This window comes from Trachypithecus francoisi, unplaced genomic scaffold, assembly GCF_009764315.1.
Source record: "Trachypithecus francoisi isolate TF-2019V2 unplaced genomic scaffold, Tfra_2.0 Lachesis_group8, whole genome shotgun sequence".
In the NCBI taxonomy this organism is placed as follows: Eukaryota; Metazoa; Chordata; class Mammalia; order Primates; family Cercopithecidae; genus Trachypithecus; species Trachypithecus francoisi.
The window spans coordinates 109,202,056-109,229,282 of record NW_022681473.1 but is presented as its reverse complement, the minus strand read 5'-3'; the positions used below and the strand labels follow the sequence as shown (position 1 = coordinate 109,229,282).

The 27,227-nt window shown below is 47.9% G+C and overlaps 1 protein-coding gene across 1 annotated transcript in view; it reads right to left on the bottom strand.

The window, feature by feature from the left end:
* GRIK4 (glutamate ionotropic receptor kainate type subunit 4) overlaps positions 1 to 27,227 on the bottom strand; it is a 244,864-nt gene that overhangs the window by 121,047 nt on the left and 96,590 nt on the right. Inside the window, exon 11 of the mRNA XM_033207192.1 lies at positions 7,897 to 8,058. Within this exon, the coding sequence (XP_033063083.1) occupies positions 7,897 to 8,058 (162 nt within the window). The remainder of the gene's footprint in view (positions 1 to 7,896; positions 8,059 to 27,227) is intronic.

The following is a 27,227-nucleotide window of genomic DNA, read 5'->3' as shown; positions in this document are numbered from 1 at the left end:
ATCTCCCAGGACAACTTGGGGCAATCTTTCATTATTGCCTTCTCAGCAGCAGATGGGAGCGTGGGACTCTGGCGCCAGGGTGGGGGCAGGAAGGGGTGGTGGGCAGGCTTCTCGAATGCCCTGGGTTGGGGCCATCACCCAGTTTGCCTCCTGGCCAGACTGGCTGTTTGTCCTCACGTTAGCCCCTCAGTTAAGAGCCATTAGCCACTGGCTGCCTACCTAGCACCCATTCTCCCCTTCTTCCTCCCATTTTATTCAGGTATCCTTCCTTGTGCCAAGCTGCAAGGAGCTTCAGAGGAGGCTGAGCCAGTCCCAGGTCCCAGGGATTCCTAGGTGGTCCAATGTCCCCATGCCGATATGTGATTCGGGACTGTGTGAGTGACCCCATTGGAACAACGAGCCATGAACTGTGACCTGGAAGGAGGGGCTTGCTTCTCAGGAAAGTTTCCTGTCTCCTAAGAGGATGCTCCTTCTCTCTCCTCTGGACATGTCTGTCTCTGGTTGGGATGCTTGGACTGCCGCAGCCAGCCCAGCTCCAGCCTGAGCATGAAGCTGGCACCAAGCAGGGACACAGCAGAGATGGAAAAGATTTAGTCTCCAACCTCATCATTCCGGAATTTTGCTAAGCCACGCAATAACACATTTCCGTTTTCCCACAAGGCATTTTAATACAGGGTTTCTGTTGCTGAGAGTACTCTGGTACCAAGGCCCTGGGGATCCCTCTCAGAGGCATTGTTGCACCAGGCCCCAGAGTCTACAGGCCCCCTCCCCAGGTCCCCTCTTCCTCCGGTGAGGCTGTGTGCTGGTCCCCAAGAGACCTTCATCATGGCAGAGTTGCAGAGAAAGCGCCACGCCGTTTCTCACATCCTCCCACCAAGCCCCCAGCTTGTTCCTGCCACATGGTTGCCACTATTCCCACTCCGTCTGGGACATGGTTTTCCTGGCTGATGCTCTCTTATTAGTGCATGATGTGGATGCTGAGAGATCCGTGCATGCCTGTTGGCAATGTTCTTTGGCATCTCCAACTCCAGGGCCTTCAAGATTCTTCAAGTGCTTCTAGTACTAATGCCAGCTAGGGATGCTGGGCACAGGGAGCAGGTGGAAGGAAAATCCTCAAGGTTCTGGTCTCCTCTCCATCTGTATGTGGCCTTCAGGGGGCGAAACCAGTGACGAGTTCCCCGTAGGCTCTGGGCTTTACGGTTCCTCTGCGTGGTTCAGCCTGGGCTGGTCAGAGCTGACCCCTTCTAAACCCCAAACGTCTTCTCTCCCAGTGCAGTCTCCTCGGGTTCCTCCACCCATCACCAGGCTGCTCTCTTCTACAGGCTCCTGGCAATCTGCCCACACTTCTCACCTGGATCCTTCAAACTGCTCTGAGAATTCACTTCCCAACCGTTGTGCCTGCAGCTATCTCCTCGCAGTCACCAATCTCCTGCCCTCACCTAATTTCCCCTCGGATGGTATGTGAGCCTGTCATCTCTCTGCCTCATCAATTTTTCCATCTTGTTTCAGATCTCCATCCCAACGCATCTTTCTCCCTCTCCTAATGGCTTTCTCCCTCCGCTCTTACTTACTCATTTAGCTCTGGAAAGCATTTGGGGCTACAGTCAGGGAGAAGCAGTTTCTATTACAAAAGCCCTCCGGGCCTTGCGTGGTAGCTCATGCCTATAATCCCAGCACTTTGGGAGACTGAGGCGGGCGGATCACGAGGTCAGGAGATCGAGACCATCCTGGCCAACATGGTGAAACCCCATCTCTACTAAAAATACAAAAAAAGTAGCCAGGTGTGGTGGCACGTGCCTGTAGTCCCAGATACTTGGGAGGCTGAGGCAGGAGAATTGCTTGAACCCAGGAGGCAGAGGTTGCAGTGAACCGAGATTGTGCCACTGCACTCCAGCCTAGGTGACAAAGAGAGACTCCATCTCAAAAAAAAAAAAAGAAAAGAAAACAAAAGCCCTCCATCCGTGTCTCCACTTCTGGGCCCACCAGGGGAAGGAGATGCCCCCCCACCTCACTCCATTTCCACCCCTTCTCTACTCTTATTCCATTTCCTTTTCCTCTTTCTGTGGCCTCCGCTCCTCATCTGGGTGTGCACGCCTCTTGGTTTTGTCTCTGCTTCTCCTGTCCCTGTCTCTTCTAAATACTAAATCCCCCAAATGACTCAGTCCTCATTTAAAATCCTCTCCTCTTTCTTGGCACCAAAACGTTGCTTGGCAATGAACCCTCGATTCTCTTGTTTTTATATTTTCATTTGGTTCTTCATTGTTATTTTCTTTTGAGCTGTTTGCAAATTGTTTAGGGGAATGCAAGGCTCTGTATAAATTAAGATGAATCAATTCTGACTCAGGGAGCTGTGGCTGAGTTCCTTCCCCCTCTCATGACATGAAAATAAGAATATCTCCTAAATACACACCTGTAACCCTCATCTCTCTCCACGCCCCAGATGACGGGATTCCCAGGATCCTCCCGGATGCCAATTTATCTCTGAACTTCTGCAGCTTAAACTCTATCCCCCAATATAAAACCAGGACAGGAACCATTAAAATCTCATGGAATAGTTCTTACAATCTGGATTTTATTCAATGAAATAAACACTTAATTACAAACATCTGCTTTAGCCTAAATTCTAATTACTTAATCTAGCCATCTGTAATTTTAATGATTTTCCAGGATTTTTGTTCTTTGCCGCGTGATTAATGGGAACAGCGTGTGAAGCTAGCGGGTGTGTGTCTCCATTTGCGACACCCCGTCTTCTGCTTGCATTGTCTCAGGCAGAAGCACATTTGCTGCTCCGTTGGCCACCTGGCAGGTATGGCCTGGGGGCGTGGACTGATCCAGAAGGTTAGGAATAGCGGGAGACACTTATCCAAGTCAGGAGAAAAAGGCAATGGAGAGAAGAAAGTGCCAAGAGTGAAGAAAGAGCGGGGAACATCGTGTGGAGAGAGAGAAACAGAAAGGAAGGTCTAGGGGGAAAAGAGTAAAGAAGGGGAGAAGAGGGAGAGAAGGAGAGAACGTCCCCACTGAGGCTGGAGCTGCAGCCTTTGTAGAACGCTCGCTCGATGGCGGGGACAGAACCAGGCTGTTTTCCTGGAACTGACTCCCTCTTGCCTTCCAGCTCCCCAGAACATAAAAGAGCTGGGCTGTTTGTGCTGTGAATTTCTCAGCCTCCAAAGAGACAGGAAGAGGCACCACTTTTCAAAAGCTGGTTGCTAAAGTGAGAAGCCTTGAGAAAGGTGTGTTGCTACTGTCGCTGCCGTGAGCTTCCTTTCCACACGCTGAGATGAGAGTGTCTGGAATACCTTCCCTTCCCTCTCGGAGGCCACAGAGACAGTAGCTGGAGGTCTCTGGCACTAGGAGACAGATGTAGGTTCTACTCCAGGTTATACTGGAGTGCTGATCTCGGGGGACCCTTGGTGTGCCATCCAGTACTTCCATGCCTCAGTTTCCCCACTTGTCCAAAAGGGCTACATGACCACTCTTAACTGTTACTAGGATGCCCTGAGGAGGAAAATAGGAGAAGGTGGGATAATTTCATGGGAAGGGCTACAGGAGTCTTCAGCTCTGTGCCGAGGTGAAACCCAGTGGGGTGGGCGCCCTGCTGTCCTCAGGAAGAAAGAACACTTGTCCATTTTATTGGCAAGAAAACCAAAGGGGCTTGGCTGAGAGAAAGCTGACTAAAGTAGACGCAGAAATCTGACCGGCACAAGGACCAGCGTAGGCCTGAGGTCCACATAGATGCTCCTCGCACGGTCCCGTGAGACAGCCTTGAGCCCGTGCAGCTCAGCCCATTTACTCTTATTCTTTTTTTTTTTTTTTTTTTTTTTGAGGTGGAGTCTCGCTCTGTCGCCCAGGCTGGAGTGCCGTGGCCGGATCTCAGCTCACTGCAAGCTCTGCCTCCCGGGTGTACGCCATTCTCCTGCCTCAGCCTCCCGAGTAGCTGGGACTACAGGTGCCCGCCACCACGCCCAGCTAATTTTTTGTATTTTTTAGTAGAGACGGGGTTTCACCGTGTTAGCCAGGATGGTCTCGATCTCCTGACCTCATGATCCATCCGTCTCGGCCTCCCATAGTGCTGGGATTACAGGCTTGAGCCACCGCGCCTGGCCATCTTTACTCTTATTCTCCGCCAGCAGCATCAAGAGAGCCTCAGAGAACACCCCCACTCACTGAATACCCCTCAAGCATTCTTGCGGGGCATAAGATGCTGAGGCCTTCGGAAGTCTGACATTGGACTGGGAAGGAGATAAACAAGGTCAGGGTTTCTATCTTTTAAACGGCCCTGGGCAGCATCCTCATGACAAGACACCCTCTCCAGTCCACTGAGCGAGTCAGCACAGCGCCCCTGCTCCACTGGGATGCTGTGGACCCTGCCTGGTGTATTGCACACAGATGAGCAGCAAATTACTGGCCTCTCTTCGGGCAAGCCTTCCCCGACCTCTGCAGGCAGAACTCAGGGCTTTCCTCTGCTTCCATGAGAGTAACATAAGCCCAGGAGTCACCTTCTCAGAGGTGGAGGTGAACCATGCTCCTGCATGGTGCATCTGGAGGACAGTGGCTTTGATCTTCACTGTGTGACTATGTGATGGAGCCAGCCCTTCATCCCACTCTGCCACGGTTTGTTTGGTCCCAAGTCTCATGTGGCAGTGACCCAGGTGGGCTGGATAAAGGGGGTAGATGCTTCACAAATGGCTTTGTGTCTTTCTCACAGGAGCGAGTGACTTTTCACTCCAGTTCCCACAAGAACTGGCTGTTAGGAAGAGCCTGACACCTCTTCCCCTCTCTCTTTGGCTTTCTCTCTTGCCATGTGAGCTGCATACACTCCCTCCCCTTGCCTTCCACCAAGAATGGCCTCAGCTTCCTGAGGCCCTCAACAGAAGCAGATACCGGCACCATGCTTCTTGTACAGCCTGCAGAACCAGGAGCCAAATAAACCTCTTTTCTTCACAAATCACCCAGCCTTGGGTATCCCTTGATGGCAATACAAATGGACTAAGACACACTCTGTATTTGGGTATTCAGACTTTTTACCATGTGCCTTTGCATTTTTTTCCTCTAAAAGGGTAGAGTACATTTCCTCACTCCCTAACACTGAGTTTGTGTGTGTGACTTTCTTTGGCCAAGAAAATGAGTGTGTGCCTTTCTGGGAGCATAGGACTAAGAGGTCCTTGTGTTTCTACTTGCTTTGCTGTCCTTCTGTCATCACCATGAGAATATGCTGGGCTGGCCTGCTGGTCCAGGGGAAGAGGTACTGGCCCCAAGTAGGCCCAGTCTGGATTAGCCAACCCATTCATGCTGAGAGATCTCATACAGAGCAGCAGAGCTACCCAACCGAGCCAGCTTAGACGAGTGGCTCCCTCGCTGATTCACAGGTCCACGGGCTTTATAAATGTGTACTGTATGCGTATTTATTGTGTATCATGAGATTTAGGAGTTGGCTGTTACACAGCATTTACATAGCAAAAGCTGCCTGATATATTTAATAATGGCTATTCCAGCATCTGGCATATACAGATTGTTATATTAAATTACTTGGTGAATAATTGTGGCAGCGCTGACCCACAGCTCTCTGAAAGGCACTCCTGGCCTTTGTGCTGGATCCTTACAAAGAAGCCCACTAGGAACCGAAGGACCCTCATTTGTCTGCTCGTGGCCAATGTGAGCATCAATGCAAAGGCAGACACCCTTAGAGAGAAGGAGGAAATAGGGCCTAGGACCATTGACTTCACTAGGCCAGAATGCCGAATGTGGTGAGGCTTGGGTTGAAGGGAAAGAGACAGATTTTTTTTTCCTTTCTTGATACTGTGTTGCAAGCCTTTCAAATTGGTCAGCACTTATTAAAATACTGGAATGAGAACTATAAGAACAGCAGACTCGGCTGGGAGAACAGGGCTTGCATTGCTGCTGGGGGTTGAGTCTGATCCTGCACATGAAACTGTGCTTTGAGATGCCCCTCTCTGTCCCTTAAACCATTTAATGGGCATGACTCCTTCCTTCAGCTGCCCTCCCCAATCCTTCCCATGGATTTTTGCCTCTTTTAGGTCTAAAATAGCTTGTTGGGATGGGTTCCATAAACCTTCATGAAACTCTGTTTCTCAAACCCCCTCCTCCTGTCCCATTCCCTGGATCAAAGCTTCCTGAGTTTTCCATGAGCTCTGACCTCCTTAGCTACCCCTTCCTTCCTAAGATGTCCATGAGGCCGCACGATCATAAAAGCACAGAGTTTTGCGAAAGGTCATTAAGTCCAGGCCCTGGCTTCCGCAGCCTGCCTCCAAGGTCACCATGTTGACCAAGCACTAATTAGACACCAAGTGTGTGGATGTCCAGATATCGAAGACAGGCATCCCTCCTATTTTTAAAACTCATCAGAGAATTTCCCACTCCAGGAGTGTACCTAATTCCATCGCCAGCTCCTAGACCTGATGCTTTTCCACTTCTATCTATAACTCATCATTTCGCCTGACTCACTCATTCACTCATTCACTCAACAAATACCTAGGAACTACAGACATGTGTTGCTTAACAGTGGGGACACATTATGAGAAATGCATCATCAGGCAATTTCTTCATTGTGTGACCATCAGAGAGTGTGCTTACACAAACCTAGATGCTATAGCCTGCTAAACTCTTAGGCTATATGGTATAGCGTAGTGCTCCTGGGCTACAAACCTGTACGGTATGTGACTGTACTGAATACTGTAGGCAACTGTAACACAGTGGTACGTACTTGCATATCTAAACATACCCAAACATAGAAAAGGGACAAGAAAAATGTGGTATTATCATCTTTGGAACCTCCATCATATAAGTTGTCCATTGCTGACCAAAATGTCATTATGCATGCGTCACTGTACTTCCATCTAGCCAGGCTCAATTACAGTACAGCATGGCAAGGAAATGACAGTCCTAGAGAGATGCAAAGTGGCACGGAGGTTAAAAGTATAAACAGTAAAGCCATACGGCCTGGGTTCTGGTCCTGGTCCTCTGCTCACTGGCTGTGTGATCCGGGGCTATTTGCCTAACCTTTCTGGGCTTCGGTTTTATCATCTGTAAAATGGAGATACTGATAGTAGCTGCCTCAGGAAGTTGTAGTGAGCATCACAAGGGCTGCCTCGTGGAGCTCTTAAAAATAAAATAATAAATAAAATAATGTGTATAATGGGGCTAGGCAGGGCATAAAAAGCCACACAATCCTAGTCTCTTGAGAACTTGCCTTTTAACAAATGTACACAAGCAGATATTCTTGGCCTGCCCCACGGAGAAGAACATCCAACTCAGTGGAGAATGGCCATGGAAAGGTTTGCTCCTGTTACACATGCCGGAAGGGGCCAGAACTGCAGAGAGGAAGCACAGGGACTGGGCAGAGGGGAGCCACTCCGGATGACCCCTGACTCAGGAAGTGGCCAGGGGGTGGACAGAGCACCAGACCAGGAGCCAGGAGTCCTGGGGCTAGTTCCACTCTGCAACAGCCTCAATGTTTGCCCTTGAACAAGACCCCCACATCCCCACTCCATATCGCATTACAGCCTGGGCTTCAGTTTCCTTATCTGAAAAATGAGGGAGTAGATCAGCTTAAAGGCCCTTCCAAATGATTCTTGGATCCTAAACTCAGGCAGCTCTCGGCAATGGTATTATTGAGAGTGTGGCCGCAGGGGACCTGCAGACATCACTAAGTGACAAACCAGTACCTCCACACAGCCCTCTCCCCGCTGTCTACAGCTCATTGCTTCCCAAACATCACCCCCTGCAACCACTTCCCGCACTTTCTACCTCCCTCTCTGAGCTGGGACTGGAGCGGAAGACGGCTGGACTCCAGGAGGGTGTGTTGCCCAGGAGCTGGTCCACAGAGGGGTGATGTGCTGAGGCCAAGGGGCACCAGGAAGAGCTCTGGCGGGTACTTACCGCAGGCCCAGTGAAGGGCACATGGTCACAGTTCTCCTGCCAAGACTGGTTGAGGCTCTGGGCAAACTCTTGGAAGAAAGCATGGGATTGGTTGAAAATGGAAAATCCCAGGATGTTGACACGATCATCCACAAGGCTGTCCATTCTCTGGAGTGAGAATTCCTGGAAAGACCCAGCATCAGAAATAAGAACATAGTTAGGAAAGGGTGAAGTGAGAGATGGACTTTGGTAGATCACGTCTGGGTACCTCATTCTAGTCCAGAGAACACCAGACAGTCTGTTGAGACCTAGGAGTCCAGAGTTAATGAGAGCAGTTTTTCTGGGAGTTAACACTGTGATAGTAGAGCGTGGAGGAGAAAAAAAAAGCAGAATGATCTCTAAACAAGTATACACAAGATGCACTAGCTAGTGAAAGAAAGAAAAAAGCCATGTGCCCAGTGGAGGCAGCACTAGGCACATGGGGTTTTTTCCATGGGAAGTGGGATGCTTGAGCTGTGTCTTGAAGGATATATAGGCATTTTCTGGGTGGAGAACTGTGGGTGGTCAAAGGCTACTCCAGCCAGAAATCCCCATGTATACAAGGACACAGAGCTGAGAAAGTACATGGCCCTTTCAGTGAACTGCCCGTGGTGTACTTGTACTTTGATGAAGACGTCACTTCTTAAAGTGTGATTCTACCGTCAGCATCATCCAGGTTCCTTTTTAAAAAATGATAGGGCTGGGTGCGGTGACTCACACTTGTAATCCCAGCACTTTCGGAGGCCGAGGCGGACAGATCACTTGAGGTCAGGAGTTTGAGACCAGACTAACCAACATGATGAAACTCCAGCTCTACTAAAAATACAAAACTAGCCAGATGTGGTCGTGCATTCCTGTAATCCCAGCTACTTGGAAGGGTGAGGCAGGGGAATCACTTCAACCCAGGAGGCAGAGGTTGCAGTGAGCCGAGATCGTGCCATTGCACTCCAGCTTGGGCAAGAAGAGCAAAGCTCCATTTAAAAAAAAAAAAAAAAAAAAAAAGGATGATTCCTGAACCCCACCTAACACCACCTGAACCCGATCCGGGGAGCCGAGGCCCAGGAGCTTGCATTTCCAGCAGGACCCTAAGTCTTATACACCTGAAGCGTGGGTTAGCACACTGGATACAAGGGGCCCTGGGAGAGGGATGGTGAGAAACGAAGCTGGGGCAGTCAGCAGAGGCCAGACCATCAGAGTGAGGATGCCAGGCTTGCGAATGTGCCCTTTGTCCTAGGTGTGATGGAACCCAAGGGAACTGTCAGCGGAGGAATGCCAAACCAAGTTTGCTTTCCCAGAACCTCAACCTGAAGGTTTGTGGGTAGGGTGGTGCCTTCATTTACCACTAATTTTTGCATTCACTTGGCAAACATGTAAGCATTTATCATGTGCCAGACATGGTTCTAGGCATGGAGGATATGGATGAGAGAGACACACTTGCTGCCCTCAGGAAGCCTGCAGTTAGTGGAAGAGACAGATAGTAAGGAAACAAATTCATCATCATTTCGTATAGCTAGGGGGATGGGACTTGGGGTGAGGGACTGCTACTTTAGATGAGGCAGTCAGGGAAACCCCATCTAAGGCAGTGACATTTAGAAGCTCAAAGGAGTTCTCCCTGCAACCCACAGTCCTCATGCAATTACCCGGGTGGGGCCAAGTGATAGTCAGCCTGCAGGTGTAAGTGCACCGAGGCCAGTTAGAGTTATAGAGAGGGGCAGTGTCCTCCTCTGAGCTCGGAGCCCTGGCCTCCAAGGTCTCCCTGGACCCTGTACAGTGAAATCAGCCAAGAGGGTGTAGATTATTCAGCTCGCTGATCCCTGCTCCCAGAAAGATGCCTTCAAATGTGTCAGGCCACCTTTTCACATAAAAATCACAATCATTGCATGTTCATTCCAAGTGCCTTGCACACAGCTCCACACCCTGGGGGTACACAGGAGTTCCAGACCCAAGGACTAGCCCATCAGCCACTCAGCCTGACATGACAGATGGCAAGCGCCTTGGGCTTTCCTTCTGGCCAGGCAGAAATATTGCTTTCCTCCAGGCAGTCTCCTCTTCTGAAGACTTAGCTGCTGTAGGCCCCTGGCGCCACCCTTGTATCCTTGCCACACAGCTCCAGTCACTGCCAAGGTCTCAGGCTGCAGGCCTGAGCTCACCTGCCCAGACCCTGGATTCATTAGCTTACACGTGCAAACTGGAGGTACCAAGCTTCCTTTGAAGCCACCAATGCCTGACAGAGTGGATTTGGATAAGGATTAAGTGTATTTTGGATCCTGCCACATTCCCATTAGGGGAACAAGGACATGCCAGAGAATGTGCTGATTCCTACACTGATATTATCTCCCATCTCTCTAACAGGGCAGCTGCCCATGTGCTGTGGGCTATCGGTAGGCACAAGGGGGCAGACGGCTAATGAGAAGAAGATTCATTTGGCAAGGGTGCAGTGACTGGGGCAGAGCCAGACTATTGTGGGCAAACCAAGGGGCAGAGTCAGACTGCTGTGGGCAAACCTAGGCACAGTTGGCAGGGGCTGGAAAGTGTCCTCTTCCCTGGCTTCCTTATCATTGTGGGCAGACACATCAGCCCAACTCCATCCTCTCCCCACATGCATAGCCTGATGGATGGAGGCTCATTTTAAGGAAGCCCTGAGGCCCTGGATGTCCACAGACTCACAGTGGCAGCTGGGGTGATATAGTGGACTCAGGCTTTGGTGTTCAAATCCAGGTTCCTTACCACACCGGCTGTATGACTTTAAGCAAGGTCTGTAACCTTCTGGGCTTCAGATACTCGTTTTTAAAAAAGAAACCATATTAGCAACCTTATAGGTTATTTCAAGGAACAAGTAAGATGCATGCAAAGCTTAGCATCATATTTGGCAAATACAACAGCTACTGAAAGACCACAGTGAACTCTGGGGCAGCTTCTGGCTCTCTGCCTCTTCAGTTCCACTTGTCTTGGAAACCTAAGTTAGAAAGGTATTCCCTTCAAATGCATGTCCTGGGTGGAGTAAGAATGAATGAGTTCATTATAGACACTTAGAGACAGTCTACCCAGAAGTCAGCCAGTCTGTCTTCCTGCTTTTTTATTCCTACCTTCTTATCCCTCAATTATAGGCAACTTTAAAAGGCCAAACCAGATAAAAAGATAAAAAGATTCCAGAAGTTTCCTTGATAATTTGTTCTATTTATAATGACTCATGGGATAGCCTGTGGAAGGACAAGGAAGGGGGAGGGGCACATTCTTTTACTGCCATTTCCCACGACAGTCTAAGGTTCTAGTATCTAAGAATCCTTACAGTTAGGAAATTCTTCTTTTTATCTAAACTTAGACTATTGTCTAAAAGAACATGAGAAATAGCTGACCACTGCTAGTTTACAAACAATGAACATCTTCTGTGCCAGTATTTCTCAAAGTGTGTTCCTCAGGGCATTAGGTTTCCAGAAATTTCATGAAGACAAGTTTCCATGCTCAAATAAGGCTGGAAAACAATGCACATTATATCTGCCTTTTCAAGATTCATAATACTCACTAGCCTATTAAAGGCTGAAAAAAGTACGGCAGCAAAGCAGCTGGTTTAATTTTGTTTAACCCTGAATTTCCCAAACACACTGACCATGTAACAAATCAGGACCGTGGGTTTTTTTTCCTCCTCCAAAATCCATGAGTGCCTGGCAGTAGCATGCTTCAGAACGTAATCTGGGAAGTGCTACTCTACATCTATTCAGAGAAACATTTCTTACAAATCCAAAGTCAAGTGGTGCGGACATTTTGTGGAGACAGATATTTCATAAAACTAACACATTTCAGGAATGGAAGGGATTAAAGTTCACCCAGTTTCCGCTGCCCACCCATCTTGAGTCCTACCCAGGAATGCACACTTGGCTCACTTAGGCTCCCATTGTGCCTCCCCAACCCCGCCACAGCCACACTGCCTGGCTGGTTGTAACCTTCATACAATGACAGAAAGGGCTGGAAGCAGTCCCTCAGGTGGAACAGGTCCTCATGGGGACGTTGATCCTCTTCTTATAAATGTCCCAGGAAGGGAAGTCCTGAGGGTCCCTGCTCCCAACAAGCGTCGACTCCCATTTGTCCCAAACCAGGGAACCAGGGTGAAGCACAGAACAAATGGAACCTGGTAAAGCCAAGTGGTGGGGCAGAGACCAGGACCAGGTCTTCCACGACTCCAAAGTGTGGGTGGCTTTGTGACAGACCCCGTGTTGCAGTCTTTGTTCACACATGTGGCCTCTCTCTACAGAGGGCTGTGTGTTTCCAGGAAGTAAAGATATGTTTGCCTCATTTTTGAACTTCACATTGCAGCTACAGAGTGCTTGATACCTAGAACCTGTTTGGTCAATGCTGTTTTGAGGACAGTTGATTGACGACATCTTAATGCCTTGGGTCTCACTGTGGCCAACTCTAACACCAAGCACACCCTGTCACACCTCCAGAAGGTGTAAAAACATGCGTAGAAGCTGTGCTAACCACTGACTGTCATCTGTGAATTGCATTACTGTATTTTTAAAAATCCTGACAGCTTGCTTTCTTATCACTGGGCTTTCACATGAAAAACATTTTAAAAAGTGTGTGCATGTGTGCGTGTGTGTGTGTGTGTGCATGTGCATACATGTGTGCAAATCTGTGTATACAATGGTATGGAAGGGTCCAAATAGCTATAGTTGAAGGTCAGGTCAGAACCACAAGTGAATACAGGGGGATGTTACCCGGGGATGAAGGAATGCCTCATGGATAATGGCTTGAGAGCTACGCGGAAGGGCGCCCCTCACTTTCTGCAGCACATGTGCCGTGTCCAATGTCCTGGTTTACCAACAGGCATCCATTCACCGTGAGCTGTAGGAAGCTTCGTGGGTCTACCGCCTGTTCATCACCTGGGCCAGGGAGCAACAGCAGGCTCTGCGTAGGGGCTGAGCTGGGGATGGCCCAGACAAGTGGAGGTCCTAGAGCTGAGGTAGTTTTGTTGGAGGAAGAGAGAAAGAGAGGACCTGTGAAACTGTGAGATTACCATGGCTGCAAGGGGCTGACCATGCCTTATACCACACAGGGTCTGGTGCCAAGAAACACATAGCTTTAGTGTCTGGTGTCTGGGAACATGGAGGGATAAGGGAAAGGCTGGGCAGACCTTGTGGGCAGCTTCTGCAAGGGAGGTCTGGGAGAAGCAGTGCCCTGAGGACATGTTCAGCTGGGCTAAGCAGTCAAGTCCTGTCACTGGGGGCTGGATTTAGTCAACCCTGGGGACAGGACAAGGTTAGTCAACTAGAGCTAAAAGCACAAGAACGTTTAATGACCCAGATTAAGTTTCTGTGTTTGACCTGAAGTAGAAAAGCAAGAAACCAAAGCACAGGTCCAGGAGGTGTCCTTAAATCAAGTTCATCTCCTAACTCAGGCCAAATGGGTAAGTAGGGGAAGTGGCATTCCATGATGTTTTCTGCCCAACAGCCCCTTCCCCTTTGCCTTCCTAACCAATAAGTGCATTACTATTCTCCCAGGCACCTTAGCTAGAAACTTCAGAGACAGCCTCGACTTCCTTATTTTTTAACTCCACACCGAGTCAACTGCCAATTCTGTCAAATCTATCCCTTAAATGTCTCTTGAAGGTGTCCCTTCCTTTCTAATCCCACCAGGCCTCGTCATTTCTCCTCTGCAATAGCTGCTATTTAATGGAGATCATGCTTCTGATTTTGGAATATCTGGCCACTATACTGTTCAACTCCCAGGTTCCATTTATACTGATGACCATGTGAATGGTGCCCCTTGGCATGGTGCAATGTGGCAATCTCATCAGGAAACAGTAGCATGTATTAGAAAGAGCACAAGTTTTGAAATAAGGTAGTCTTGGTTTCAAACCCTCATTTGGCCACATACTGGCTGGCTGATTTCAGGCGGGTCTCTGAACTTTCGGTGTGCTCACCTGTAAAGTGTGGGTAAGAGCATCTACCTTGCACGGGTAATCCATGAGGAGTGCCTGGCACACAGGCACTCATGGCCTGGGAGTTCTCTTCTGTCCAAGTGTAATCCATCCTCCATGCTGCTGGTGTCACCAAAGTGGGTGCGCTGCCCCACTCTCCTCCCTTTTCCTGGTCCCCCTGAACTGCTGGGCCCTGCCAAAAGGAAAGATCTGGCCTGGAGGTCTTGCCTTCCTCTTTCTCTTCCTCTTTGCTTGGCAAGAGATGATTCTTAGCTACTTGTCAAATGGGAAAAGTTTTGCTAAATAAGTCTGGGAGCAGTGGCTCACACCTGTAATCCCAGCATTTTATGAGGCCAAGGCAGGTGGATTACCTGGGGTCAGGAGTTCAAGACCAGCCTAGCCAATATGGTGAAACCCCATTTCTACTAAAAATACAAAAATTAGCCAGGCGTGGTTGCATGGCGTGTGCCTGTAGTCCCAGCTACTCGGGAGTCTGAGGCAGGAGAATCGCTTGAACCCGGGAGGCAGAGGTTGCAGTGAGCCAAGATGGTGCCACTGCACTCCAGCCTGGGCGACAAGAGACTCTGTCTCGAAAAAGAAAATAAGTCACCATAAGATGCTAATTGCTTGGTGTGGCGATTTGTGTTGAGATAGATGCCTTTAGTTGAAATTCCAGATCTTCCAACCATGAATAATCACAAGAAAGCAGTAATTCTAATAATAACTACTACAATTTACTGACCACCAACTATGTGCCAGGCAAAACTGAGCACTTCACTGAGAACATGGGAGAGATGAGGTTTGCCTCACATCGCATCTGTTCAGCATGAAGAACCCAGAAAAGGAGTCACAGCAAGTACCAGGGTGCAGCAGGTGGGAAGGAATTAGAAGTCAATGCAGTATAACTGCAGGCTTGTGTGGCTACGATGGCTCAGAGAAACAGGCAGTCGAATGCAGCTTGGTGAACTTGGCCAACTTCTGCTGAGAGCTGTCCAGCAGCCTCAGCCACCCCTAGTAAAATCTCTCCATGGTCATCATTATTTGAGTCTCAAATACTTCCCCGCTGGCCTGTGAACTCCTGGAAGGTAGAATGGACTGTATCACTCACTGCTGTGTCCCTGGCACCTAGAAAAATCAGTGAAACCAAAAACTGCCTTCTGGGCTTAATTAAATGGTTAGGAGAATAATGTGCTGGAAAGAATGAGTATGGGTCTGGAGTCGCGGCATTTTACATTATACACTGTCTGTGGGCATTTTGACCTAGATTTTCCTCTCTGAAATCCCACATTCCAAAAACCAATCTTTTTATAAAAAAACTTTTAATTTCTTTATTTTTATCTTTTTTAATCAGAAAAGTTTCCTCATTTTAAAATGGGGGAAATAAGACTTCACGGTGCTGTTGTGAGACTCAAAAATGATAATATATAGGAGAGCTCTGTGCAGACTGGAAGCACGATACAGACTCCTTATTACTATTATTAGAAGTAATAATAGAATAGCTCAAGGAATGCATGTTTCATGTACTTTCAGGGATCATTAGCAGGTAGTGAGGAGGGCAGTGTGCGGAGGCCTTCCTGAAGCCCACCAGATCACGCCACAAAGGTGGCTATCTCCGGCGTCTGCATAAAGCCCTCAGCCCCAGGTAGCCCAAGAACCTTAACAGCTCCCTTCCCACCAGGGCCACAGGCAACCTATAAAAGGTGTCACCCCAACACCTCTATGACCTCTGAAATCTCTCTGAATGTTAACACCTGGACCCATTTGCGTTGTAACTGGCCCTGCTTGCAGCCTCTTCACTCCAGAACCGGCTCTGCTTCTTAACAGTGGTGTTTAAAATCCTTAACCCGCTTAACAGTGGGGTTTCCAGCAGTCCCTCATGTCTTGCCTGCTTTCACCCAAACCTCAGCCTTTGATCCTCTCTGCTCCATGCTCGGCCCTGGACCCTAACTGCCTGGGAGAGGAGGCTGGCAGCCTCATGTCACCCACATCAAAGTGATTTATGAAATATCAATTTATTACTGAGCATAATAACACCAACTGCTTCCACGGATGTGGCTGAATGAAGCTTACAAGGCACTTTCATGCACTGCTTTTGGGTCTCCCAACCGTAATTGGAAGTGGACAGAACAGGTTTTATTCATTTTCACATGTGGTACAAGAGGAAACCGAGGTACCCAGGAGTTAAACGTCTTGCCCCTAAGACAGATATGGAATTAAGATCCAGGTCCTTGGCAAAAAAGACCAGTGATTATTCCTATTTTCCCTTGTTCTATCTTCCCTTGTTCTATCTTCCCTTGTTCTACCTTCCCTTATTCTATCTTCCCTTATTCTATCTTTGCTTGTTCTACCTTCCCTTATTCTATCTTCCCTTATTCTACCTTCCCTTATTCTACCTTCCCTTGTTCTATCTTCCCTTGTTCTACCTTCCTTTATTCTATCTTCCCTTATTCTATCTTCCCTTATCTACCTTCCCTTGTTCTATCTTCCCTTATTCTATCTTCCCTTGTTCTATCTTCCCTTATTCTACCTTCCTTTGTTCTATCTTCCCTTATTCTATCTTCCCTTATTCTACCTTCCCTTATTCTACCTTCCCTTATTCTATCTTCTCTTGTTCTATCTTCCCTTGTTCTATCTTCCCTTATTCTATCTTCCCTTATTCTATCTTCCCCACCGTGTGCTCAGCACCAGGCTAGGCCACTAGGAGGTGGTGTCGGAGCATACCCCATCCCTGAGATTATTAATGATTGACAACTTCAAATGTTCTCACCCCAGGAGTCCTGAGAACACTAAACAATTCTAATTTCTTAGAATATTATGATGAAGCTGAAAAGGAGGAAGATAGCCTTAAGACCTTATCACTCTTTAACTTGAACTCTTTATCTTCCCATTTGGATCTGCTTCCCTCCCTTGGTTCCCTGTTTGTGAATGTCACATGATCCACCTGTCAATCAAGCTAGAATTTAGAATGCATCCTTCACTTCCATGTTCTCTGTCCACATCTCATTCATGTAAGCAGGTATGCACTCATTTATTGTCATTTGAGGACATTTTAATTTCTTTACATCTCTTGAATCTGATCCCTGCCCTCCACCTCATCATCTCTACCTCAAATCAGATCCTCACCAGCTGGGTCCTAGACTACGGACTCACTGGTTTCTCTTCCTTTAGTCTTGCACTCCTCCAAGTTCCTTCTCCATGTTATTGCTGGAGTGATCTTTCTAAACTCCAAATTTGATCATGAACTTCCCCCTCGCCGAATACTCCTTTATTGCATACAGGACAAAAAACCCTTGGCTAGACATATAAGTCTTTTCTTTTTTTTTTTTTTTTTTTTTTTTTGAGACGGAGTCTCGCTCTGTCGCCCAGGCTGGAGTGCAGTGGCCGGATCTCAGCTCACTGGAAGCTCCGCCTCCCGGGTTTACGCCATTCTCTCGCCTCAGCCTCCCGAGTAGCTGGGACTACAGGCGCCCGCCATCTCGCCTGGCTAATTTTTTGTATTTTTTTAGTAGAGACGGGGTTTCACCGTGTTAGCCAGGATGGTCTCGATCTCCTGACCTCGTGATCCGCCCGTCTCGGCCTCCCAAAGTGCTGGGATTACAGGCTTGAGCCACCGCGCCCGGCCAAGTCTTTTCATACTATGACTCCTGTCTACCTTTTCCTCAGTGTCCACCTTGACCTCCTCCATCACTCAAGCCTCCATAAGTGGCCACTCAATCATGTCCCCATTACACCTCATCTACACACCTGTCATCACTTGGAGCTTTTTACCACGAGTTTGTTCAAAGCTACCTCTCCAAGGACTAGATGCCATTTGAAATAAATGCACTTACATTATCAGTGTTCACTCTGGTGCACCCCACATAGAAAGAAGTCAAGGCTGTTGACTGAAAACATTTAGGAAGGGAGCACTTGTCAGGCTGTGCCTCATCTCACCCCACTGGCAGCCTGGTCCTCTCACCTGCCCAAGGCTCTTCTTCATAGTTAGATCCATTCACTGCTCCTTGGGATCTAATGCATCGCAGAAACCAGGCCCCAGACCCTTGTCTCAGAAGTCCCCTCTTAGCCTTTTTGCAGGAAAGCCCTGGAGCCACCAGAAATCCAAAATCTCCTGGGCACCCTTACATCCTCTCCTTCCCTCCTGAGCCCACTTAACTGTGGTACCTGTCTGTCTATTTATCTGCATCAAAGCCTGTGCTGTCTGTGTAGGCTGGGAGATGGCTTTTTGTATAAGAGGTCTTTGAAGACAGTAGCAGCTGGGAGGCTAATTCATACCTGTCAATGAATTTCATTTAATAGGAGATTGGTCCTAAATCTCCCAGCTTTGGATTCTTCTCCCTGCATGTTTCGTATTCACTTACCTCCATAACCTGGACATGCACATCCCTTCCTCCCGGGAACTCTGTCCTTTCTCTGCTTTTCTTTCCCAACGTGAGTCCACAAACAAGACTTCAAAGGCAGACCATATTCCACCTTGTTCAATGCTCTATCCCCTTCACCATATCTTGTGCTTAGCAAGTGCTCAATACACATTCATTAAATTAATTAATGTTCACCTGCAAACACTCATTAGGGTAGAACTACCTTTACAAAGACTTCAGTCATATGCTTCCAGGAAGAGGAAGGCAGAGGCCAGGTGGAAAGCCCTCTTACCTCCTCGGCAGCAGCTGGGTCTGTCTTCATTTTTTTTATTTACAAGACTGTTCTGGGTCTCTGGGTGCTACATAAGTAGTTATTAACTGTGTGGTTAACTGTGCAGTTGAAACCTCAGTAGGTCAAATTGACATGAGAACTGGTGGACACCTCAGGCTCTCCCCTTAGGCTGCAGTAAGCTACCGCTTTTCTGCAGGCTTCCTTCTTCAAGCACTGATCTGGATTCACTGATCAGGCCTCCTGTTTATACATCAGGTGCTAAACCTCTCCTTTCCCAGGTGCCAACACATTAGAATCAGGCATGTAGAGATCCCAGGCACCCCCAGCCCCACCATCTCATCGGGGGTACAAGGAGTTGTTTAGGAAGATGAGTGATGCTGTCAATCAGTGGCCTCTGCTCCTTACTAATTTACGTGCTCCATATTGGCAGCAGGATCAAATAATGGGTTCTCCACAAGGGCTGGGCGTCTTGCTGACTCTGCTGTGTTCTAGAGGCCATCAGGCTCTCAGATAGGTTCCCACAGTTGGGGGGGGGGTGGGGGCTGGAGGTGGGGATATGCATAACAGTTTTTCAGCTCTTGGACACTTTTTAGATCTTAGTTTCACTCATTCCTTCATTCATTCAACAAAAACATGAGTGTCTCCTTGAGAACACACATCATGCTGGGCACTAGAAATAGAACGATAAGCACACCCCATGCCTGTCCTCAAGATGCTTAAACTTAGTAGCAGGTGGAGGGCAAGTCCTGAAGTGTGGTTGATTACATGGTGCGGCAGGTATAAAGCGGTCTTTTCTACCAGAATCGCTGCTGATATTCCTGAGCTGAGAGTTGACTGCAAGTTGAGACCTGAAAGCTGAGCAGGAGTCAGCCAGATAAAGAGGTAAAGAGGAGTTTCATGAACAGAGAAACCACAACATGTGCAGAGCCCCAGAACAGCAAGAGCTTATGACAGATTCAGGGACCTGCAAGTCCTTCAGTATGGCTGGGGTGTGCAGTGGCAATGGGAGGTCACCTGAGTTATGTTACAGGGTTCAGACTTTACCCTGAGGGTAATAGGGAGACAGACACCGAAGGGTTTTAAGCAAGAGAGCGATATGATCAGGAACGGTTTCAGGACTATCTTAACTCTCTGCCAAGATGAAAATCCAGCTTTGGAATTCACAGGAGAGGCATCTACCACGTGAGCTATGGCTGGAGGCTTCAGTGGGATGGGCAGGCCTCAGGCTTGCCACTGGGCTGTGAATGTGAGGGAAGCTTCAGATGGTGATTCATGGAGCTGTCGATGCCTTTGACATGGAGTGGAGCCTGATGCTGAGGATGGAGAAGCTGGATTGCTTAATAATAACAGCAATTGCTACTCCTAATGGTGCTTGTAATACAATAGCACTTATAATGTAATAATAATAATAATGCGATTTGCCATAATGCCTTTTATTCTCAGTCTCCCTCTGCTTTCCAAATATTCATTAAATCTCAAACACACTTCTCAGCAGGGCCTAAATTCCTCAGGGCCACCAGCCCCCCTGCTAGCCACAGCAGTTTCAAGAGGTCTTGGTTTCCCCCTTTGCCTTGGCTGTCAGTTTTCCCTCAGGGGCTGGTTTACAGGCCATCATCAGGACGCAAGGGGTGGGCCCTGTCCTGAGCACCGCCTTGCTCCAGCAGAGACAACACAGAGTTTATCATTTGCATGATCAAGGGATGTATGGATTTCCTGCCTCAAGTGTCTCCAGCACTCTCCTCCCGGTGCCCTGGCCCCAGATCTCTCCTTGTATACCCTTTCACCAGATGGTAGAGGAGAAAGGAAAATAAGTAAACTAATTTACACAGTTGGCATGTGTGGTAGGCAGGATTCTAAGATGACCCCCAAGAAACACACACACACACACATGCACACACACACTCCCCAGGACTGTGACTATGATGAATTTTACCTCTGCAATTAGGTTATGCTACATGACGCAGTCAGCTTCAAAGAAGGAGATTATCCGGATGAGCCTGACCTAAGAGTCCTTTAAAAGCAAAGAGTTTTCACTGACTATTTGCAGAAGAGGAAGCCAAGGAGATATGAAGTGAGCGAGGGGTTGGACTAGAGGGAGGTTCCCTGTTGATGAGATGGAGCAGTCATGGGGAAAGGACCCAAGAATGGTCTCTCGAGGCTCAGCTGTCCCTAGCCAAGAGCCAGCAAGAAAACAGATTTCATTCCTACAACAACAAGGAAGTAAAGGAAGTAGATTCTGCCAACCACAGGAATGGGCTTGGAGGGGGACCCTGTGCTCCAGATGAAAATGTAGTTGGTGACATTTAGATTTCAGCCTGAGCAGAGAGCCAGTCATGCCATGCTGGACTTCTGACCTACGTGACTCTGCACTAATAAATGCTGATGTTTTAAGATGCTAACTTTGTGGCAATTTGTTACACAGCAATAGAAAACCAATACAGCACAGAAAAGCCAAGAAGATCAGTTTGACAAGTACAAGATGTGGGCTGGGAGGTAAAAAGCAGATTCTCACATCTGCCACTTATTGAGTGAAAACCCTTAAACATCTCCGAGCCTCACTTTCGTACTGCGTAGAACTGGAACACCCACCTTGCAGTGTTATTTTGAGGGTTAAAGATCTTGAGTAGAAGGTGCTGGGCATGGCGTCTGACACACTGCTGGTACTCAGAGCCAGTCACGCCTGTTGTGATAACACCAGCTTTGGGAAATGGGCAGATTTTTATTACTAGACTCTCTTGATTGTGAATAATTGGAAATTGCTGGATCAGTAGACAGAAGGAAGGCCGAGGTATTTCTCATTAAATTAATGAGACTTTGGAATCTTTAACAACTTTGTGACAGAGGTCAAGGCAGCTTCCTCTTCTCCCAAAGCTCTATTAGATAGAAGGCCTGGGCAGTCAAAGGCGAGCATTTCCATTATGTGTCCAGAGATACTGAACCACAGTAGTCTCCAGGGCTTTGCTCTTATTTCAGTTTGATGTATTTTATATGCACAGTCTGATGCACCCAGTCACCAATACACACGGGCATAGAAATTGTGTGTGTGTGTGTGTGTCAGGGGCAGATACAAGCAATGCATTTCAATTTTTACTAAATGGATGCTACACAAATATCTCAAACTTGGCTCTGGGAGCCCCGTGGGACTTATCTTCCCTGTCATGCTACTTGTCAAACATCAGCGAAGGGGTTGTCTGATAATTGGTTCCTCCGATGCAAAACAAGAGTTTCTTCACCTCCACCAGGGTCTCAACACACCCTGCTGAGTTCAGGGGGTGTTGCATTCAGAAACTAAATGCTTCTTCAGTTTCTATTGATTTCCTGGCAATACCCATTCTGTTCTCACGCCCCCCTGTCCCCCTTGGTTAGGAACTGAGGGTATCTGGAAACTCCTGCCTCACCTTGGATAACCAGATGTCACTGAAAGGCCCAGGGGCTGGCTCCTCCTCCCCTACCCGAGCTCTGGGTGGGATAAAGACCTAATTGGTTAATTTTCATTTTTAGTAATCCTGCATCCCCAGGGTACACTGTCTGGCTATTCTTCCAGGATAACTGACAATAATGCCTTGTTTCCCTCTGATATACTGATTCATCAGTCCCAGCTGAGACCCACTCTTGCTGTGGGTGGAGAGCAGATGAAGGGACCCAAATCGAACAGCTTAATATTGGGGTACTCTTGGGGAAAGTTCCCATGCAGCTCGGGGCCATTCTTCTGATCACCCGAGCTTGCCAAGGGAAGGGTCTCATCTCTGATACCTTTTTCTCTTCTTCCTCTAGCCCAACAGGACTGGGTGAACAGCCACATCCCCACCAGCCAAGTAAGGCAGTGGCTTGATTCAAATGTCCCCTGAACCAGAGCCTGTGCTGGGTACTGTTAGCATAAGGAGAGGGAAAGTCAGAAGTACTGAGGAAAGAGCGGCCGCCTATAAATGCTGGCAAGAAGAAAGGTGAACAGAGCACAGGAGGTAAGCCCTGCCCACCTGGGGCCGCCTGGAGCTCCGGATGAAGTTCATCGATGGCATGGAGCATCTTAGAGTCAGTCTGTACCTGTGCCTACTACATCCCCTGCCGCCTCAAGGGCTTCCCGGCCATCCTCCCTGCAGCATTCCTCCTCCAGGAGGGAGTTTCTCCTGCCTTGGATCTCAGGGCGAGAAGGCTTCCAGAGTCAGGAACAGGGATGCACTCCAGTGCTGGCAGAATAAAGTTCACCTTTCAGATGCTTCTTCCTAGCTAGCACCGGAAGCAAACCAAGGCTCCGCCACCTTTAGGACTGGCCTAATCTCCCTGTTCCTGTCCTAGGGAAGCTCTGGTTTCCATTCTCTTTTTAAGCCAGTAGGGCCCACACCCTGGAAGAGGGACGCTTGTTGACAGCTATCCAAGTGGTAATCCCTGGGTCTGGGATTTTAGGATATTTAGCCTGGGACAGGCATTTGTAACAAGCCACCACCAAGCTAAAGGTGCTGACTCAGGTCCACTTGGGACTCATGCCTTTCCTCTTCCCCTGCCTTACATAGGATAGTAAGTTGGCTGACCGTGTGGAGTAATATGAAAGCTCTGAAAGGTTCTCCCCACCCCCAAAAAACCTTCCTTACAAGCTCCACAATTTCTCATGCCATCTGCTTCCTTGGTTAAGGCCTTAGTTAAAAAGCAAATGTTGTCTGGGATGCATGAGCCATTAACTGTGTGTATCCCCCACTTAGAATGCCCTTCTCTACCTGGCTAACTCCCATTGATTCTCCAAGGCCCTTTGGATGTGGCCTATTCCAGGAAGCTTTTGATGAACCTGCCAGGCTGGTCTGAAGGCCCTCCTTTGATGGCCCCATAATACCCTGTCTTCATCACTTTATTGAACCCACTGATTGAAGATAATCGGCGTGTGTTCTTCTTCCCCTCTAGTCTGACCTCTTGGAAGGTCAGAATTTTATTCTTCATTCTATACCCGACACATAGCACAGTAAGTGCTCAATTAATACTGATCTAGGGAATGTGTGAACTGTGTGAGCGAGGAGACCTCCTCTCTCTACTCCTGACTCACTGTGAGAGCCTGGCCTAGTCACTTTCCCTCTTCAGTTCTGTTTACTTAACTGCAAAAGGATGAGATTTAGTTAGATGCTCTCAACAATCCGAAAGAATTTAATGTTGTCATGGACATTAGCACCTTGGCATGAACTGGATTTTCAGATTGCCCCATCATCTCCCAGGGCTCTACGGAGCAGGTGAGGACACAGGACAGGTACTTCTGGGTAAGGGAGTGGTAAGAGATTGAGATAGCTCACAAGACAGGGGTGCTTCCTCACCTTGGGGTATCTGGACAGCTGAGTGCACTGCAGGGATGAACCAGCCAGACGAGGACACTGGAAAAACTGTGAAAAGGAGGGTGGCCGATTTCATCTGGAAAACAGGCTGGCCAGGAGAATTCATCTGGTTGTTCATTACGTATTCATCCAATCCATAAACTCAACAGAATTTCAGAGCTGAAAGGTCTTTGGAGACCTTCCAGCTTGTCTCCAGAGGAGAAAGGGCTTGTCCAAGATCACACAGTCAGTGGGACAGCCAAGACAAGACCCTGGGCCTACTAATGCCAATTGCAATGCTGAAAAGTCCGGCAAATGTGCATAGCAGCAGGACATCATCTCACCTGAGACTTCCTTGGCTGGCTCTGGCTCCACCTCTCTCCATCACACTCTCCTGCTCCAGGCACAAAAAGGACCGTAACTTACCACTGCCTACATGTCACTCTCCAATTGCCATCTCCAACCCCTGCTTCAGTAAGGGAAGCCATATCTGTAAACCCCCAAAGAAGAACTACATGCTCCTTCCTCTGGGCTGCACACCTCACATTAAGAGATGCAGACCTCTTCAATTCACATCCTGCTGGACCACATCCTCCTAGTCCTTGTATCTCCCACCACACAGCAGGCACTTAAAAGATGTTTGCTGAATAAATGTAGTTGATGGTAGCATTTTCCATAGGTAAATTGCCTAATCATAGCTGGCTAATCATTTTACAATCCTATAACTTGGACCAAGGAACTTCAAGCTGTCAGCCATAGTTTCTACAATGCAAAAAATAAATCTTCAGTCAATGCCTCCTGAATCCCCTTGTGATTCTCTCTGTTGTTTCTCCTTCTGAATATACCTCCATCTTCCAACAACCATGTGCAGAGAACAGGTACAGGAAGGTTAACAGCTTTGGAAAACACAGTTTTGGATCAACAGCATCTCTGTAAGAAACTGCTGTGCCCATGTACGCCCAGGAGACACCTGTCACCGCCAGACCTGCCACCTCTCAGGGTTTGCATTTGGTGGGGTGGTACCTTGGCAGCTCAGACTGACACATGAGGAGCTTTCACTCCATTACTTTTTTTCTAGTTGCACTAAAAACATATTTATTCACCAAAGTATACTACATTATGCAGAGTGGCTCTCCTAAAAGGCTCAATAAAGCTGAAATATGTGGATACTCTTAATAATTTTACAATAAACTACACTTTGGAATCAATTGCTCTGACACTAGAAAGTTGTCTGGCTGATGGATTATAACTTCTGGCTGTGTGCGTGCGTGTGTGTGTGTGTGTGTGTGTGTGTGTGTGTAGAAGTGTGCATAGGGATGCGCACGTATACGTTCAAGTGTGCCTGTTGCATTTTCCGTGAAGGACTGAAAGATGTGGAAAAGGCTCAAGCATCCTGGGAACTATAGTTCCAACTAGGTGAGAGGCCAATTGAAATGTTTCTGATAACAGCTGTAGAGTTTTGGAAAGCTAGAGGCAGTAAGTCAGGAAACTGAGGTCTAAGGATGGAAATACTCAACAGGGAAGTGAGGAAAAAAAGAGGGAAGGGAAATAATATTTACTAACAACCCTCAGGATTAGAAACTTCCCAAGGTGTTCACAAAATAATGTTATGAGATAAGCATTATTATCTCCATTTTACAAGAGGGAAAACTGACAGGCCAGCAGGTTAAGTAACTTGCCACATGTACATCTAATGTATGGCAGGGCCCAGATAGGAACTCAAGTTCTCTTTGATCTGAGGCCCTGGCAGCTTCCATTAAACCATATCTCTGTCCTCAGTGTCAACACAGTAATCAGGCTCACCCAACCTCATATGCCAAGCCACTGGGACAGAATACAGGACTAGATCACTTCGTAATGGCCTTTATAACCTGAAGGAGAGGTTTGTTTTAAAGACCCTTGGCTTCTGGCTCCATGAGTCAGCTGCCAGGTATTGGCCCGAAGACACCACATGATCAAGGCTGACCAGGGCATGGTGCTGCCAGTGAAGGAAACAGTCCCAGGTGACAGAGAGACCACTCGGCACAATCAGTCTGACTGTCCTTGCACTCTTCTGTCCTCCCCTGCCTCAATGATCATTCTTGGTGCCAACCCTGGGCCTCAGGTTTTGACATCACTCTCACTCAGCAGAATCCCTGAAATTGTGTCTCTTGGATCCTGAACTAAACCACCCTGCATGGGCCTGCACAACTTTAACTTCAAATCTGACCAGCTCAGAATGGGAGGAAGAGTATTCCAGATGGAGTAGTTGTCATGTAGGTTACTCAAGTACCAGGGGGTCCTGGGGAATAGGAAACAGGGCCCAGCTCTCCTCGGCTGAAATGCAGATAGCTTCCTTCGTGCCTGAGGCTTAGTTGGGATGAACTGAATTCCTGTGGGATGTAAAGAGATGAGTTATCTCACTTGGCCAGCCCTTCTACCCCAAGAACTCCAGATATTATGGAAAGCTCCATTCACTCATACAATATTTATTGAGTACCTACTATGCAGGAGCCCACTGGATCTATGGTGATGAACAAGACTGATTTAATCTTGCTTTTCTGAAGCTCCAAGTCTGGCAGAAAAGTTAGCATAGAAAAAGGGATTCCCACTCAAGATGAACGCTACAAAAACCAGAACACACGGTGCTGGGAAAGTGTGTGACAGCAGACGTAACCTTGTGGGGTGTCAGGGAGACTTCCTGGGGGAAGTGACATTTAAGTAAGACCCAGAAGATGAGTAGCATCAGCTCGCCAAAGCAAGGAGTGAAAGAGTGGGGCTGTGTGTGTTCTCACTTCCTCCTGGAATCAATTATTTTTTCCCTCTCTGTCTGACCTGGGTCCCCTTTCTGTAATAATTTTAGCAATTTCAAATTACTTATGGCTAATCTCTCTGGTAAATCTTTGGGAAAAAAAACGTAGGCTCAGGTCTGCTGACAATAAAATGAACCCAGGGGAGGAAAATTGGCTGCACATGTCCTTTCTGCCCAAGCAAGATAGAGACTGGGGCATGGAGGGGTTATTTCTGCAGGGCTCACTTGGACCTGACTATAGTTTGGGAATCTGAGGAGCTGTTGGGTGAACAGAAACTGCTTCCACAAGTCACACGAACTCTCCAACCTGATGGGGCATTCTCCCCTCTCTCCAGGGAACGTCCCCAACTCCAAGACATTGTGAACTGAAGTGCCCCAAACCACATATAGGATGAAACAGGTCCAAGGCTGAAAAGGCCCTTAGAGATCACCTAAAACAACCTCACAATTTTTCAGATAAAAAACTGAAGCCCGGCAAGGTAAAACGGCTCACCCAGATACAGGTGGTAGAGTGAAGAGGTTAAGAGCTACCTGCCTGGATTTGTGATCTGACTTGATCACCTTGATCAAGATACCAACACTTTATAAGTCTCAAGCAAGCCTCAACTTCTCATCTCTAAAATAGAGATAAAACTGTGCCTCCTGCTAGAGTTGTTTTAAGGTT